At 43.5% G+C, this 1,299-nt stretch overlaps 2 protein-coding genes across 2 annotated transcripts; both read right to left on the reverse strand.

Annotated features, from left to right (window-relative positions):
- Positions 1 to 12: 12 nt before the first annotated feature.
- LOC107472443 (protein FAR1-RELATED SEQUENCE 1-like) lies at positions 13 to 652 on the reverse strand (the record flags this gene model as incomplete). Its single annotated transcript, XM_016091975.1, has 1 exon — positions 13 to 652. A coding segment is annotated over exon 1 (640 nt), but the record flags the coding sequence as incomplete, so codon positions are not given.
- Positions 653 to 709: 57 nt separating this feature from the next.
- On the reverse strand, positions 710 to 1,252 carry LOC107472445 (protein FAR-RED IMPAIRED RESPONSE 1-like). The gene has a single exon (XM_016091976.1). The coding sequence runs from the start codon at positions 1,250 to 1,252 to the stop codon at positions 710 to 712; it is 543 nt and encodes a 180-aa protein (XP_015947462.1).
- Between the last annotated feature and the right edge of the window lie 47 nt (positions 1,253 to 1,299).

The raw sequence follows: 1,299 nt of genomic DNA on the forward strand, positions 1-1,299 counted from the left end.
GTATAAGACTACCTGGAATAACAACCATGTTAAGTCTAACAAGCACACCAACTATGTGGACACAGGGGATTCCAAAAGATTCCATGCGCAGGCAAGAGCATCTGAATTCATCATCTATCTCCCCCCACGAAACGTTCCATGATCTACCTTGGCAATACATGGCCACCTCAAACAATGTACACGTGCTTGTCTTCTTCGAAGAAACTACTCTGACATTGCTAGCTAGTAATAACACCTCCCGAAATAAGACAAAAACCTCTCGTGTGTATACTGCTGCTGCAAACCGCTCTAACTCCTCCAATCTTGTTTTCACAACTGGTTCTCCATAAGCAGATTTGTAATCAGCAACCACTAATCTCCTACGCATGAACTCTAAATACTGTTGGAAATGCTCAATAAATTCCCTCAAGTTGTAGCCATTGTGTATAAACTTCCCTATCTGCATATTTAGCGCCTCACACCTTGATGTTGTCTTGAGCCCGGCAAAGAACTTACCCCTAATGTGGGCATTTGACCACATATGTTTCTTTTCATACATATCCTTGACCCATGAATTTTGTTGCAACCCAAATTCTTCAACTGCATCATTCCATATATCTTCAAAGTCATCGACCTCTAAATCCCCCATTAAACAAAGACGAAACTTGGTCATAAACCGTGGAATACCTACTCGAGCGGTTGCATTGCGTAGCAAGTGCCAGCTGCACAATCAATGATGTGCTTCTGGAAATACAGCTTTGATCGCACTCTTCATGGCTTGATCACCGTCGGTAATAACGGACTTAGGAGCCTTTCCTTTCATGGCCTCCAGAAATGCCCGAAGCAACCACACATAGCTTTCCTCCCCTTCCTTTGAGAGAACTGCGCATCCAAACACAACAGTGCGCATGTGGTGATCCACGCCAGAGAATATCACAAGGGGACATTTGTACTTATTCCTCCCGTACGTTGCATCAAACCCCATAACATCTCCGAAAACATTGAAATCATACTGACTTGCACCATCACACCAAAATATATTGTGGAGCCTCCGTTGTTCATCCAACGAATACTTCCAAAACATACAGGGGTCACGCCTCTTCAACATTTGTAAATACTTGAGTGCATTATCCGTGTCGCTTGCTCCAGCTCTTCTTTGCTTCTCAATTGCATTATAGATGTCTTTCACCTGAAACCCAACCATCTCGAATCCACCATTTTGGTTTGCAAAAGCCCGAAATATTGTCGGAACTCGAAGGCCAGAGCTTCTCATAGTATTAAATCTGGTGTAAATCCCCCGTTTTTATTGCCCGGTGAGAC

The sequence above is a fragment of the Arachis duranensis genome, unplaced genomic scaffold, assembly GCF_000817695.3.
Source record: "Arachis duranensis cultivar V14167 unplaced genomic scaffold, aradu.V14167.gnm2.J7QH unplaced_Scaffold_102256, whole genome shotgun sequence".
Classification (NCBI taxonomy): Eukaryota; Viridiplantae; Streptophyta; class Magnoliopsida; order Fabales; family Fabaceae; genus Arachis; species Arachis duranensis.

Coding starts and splice junctions, on each gene's coding strand:
- LOC107472445 (XM_016091976.1), bottom strand. CDS start 1,252: ATGAGAAGCTCTGGCCTTCGAGTTCCGACAATATTTCGGGCTTTTGCA.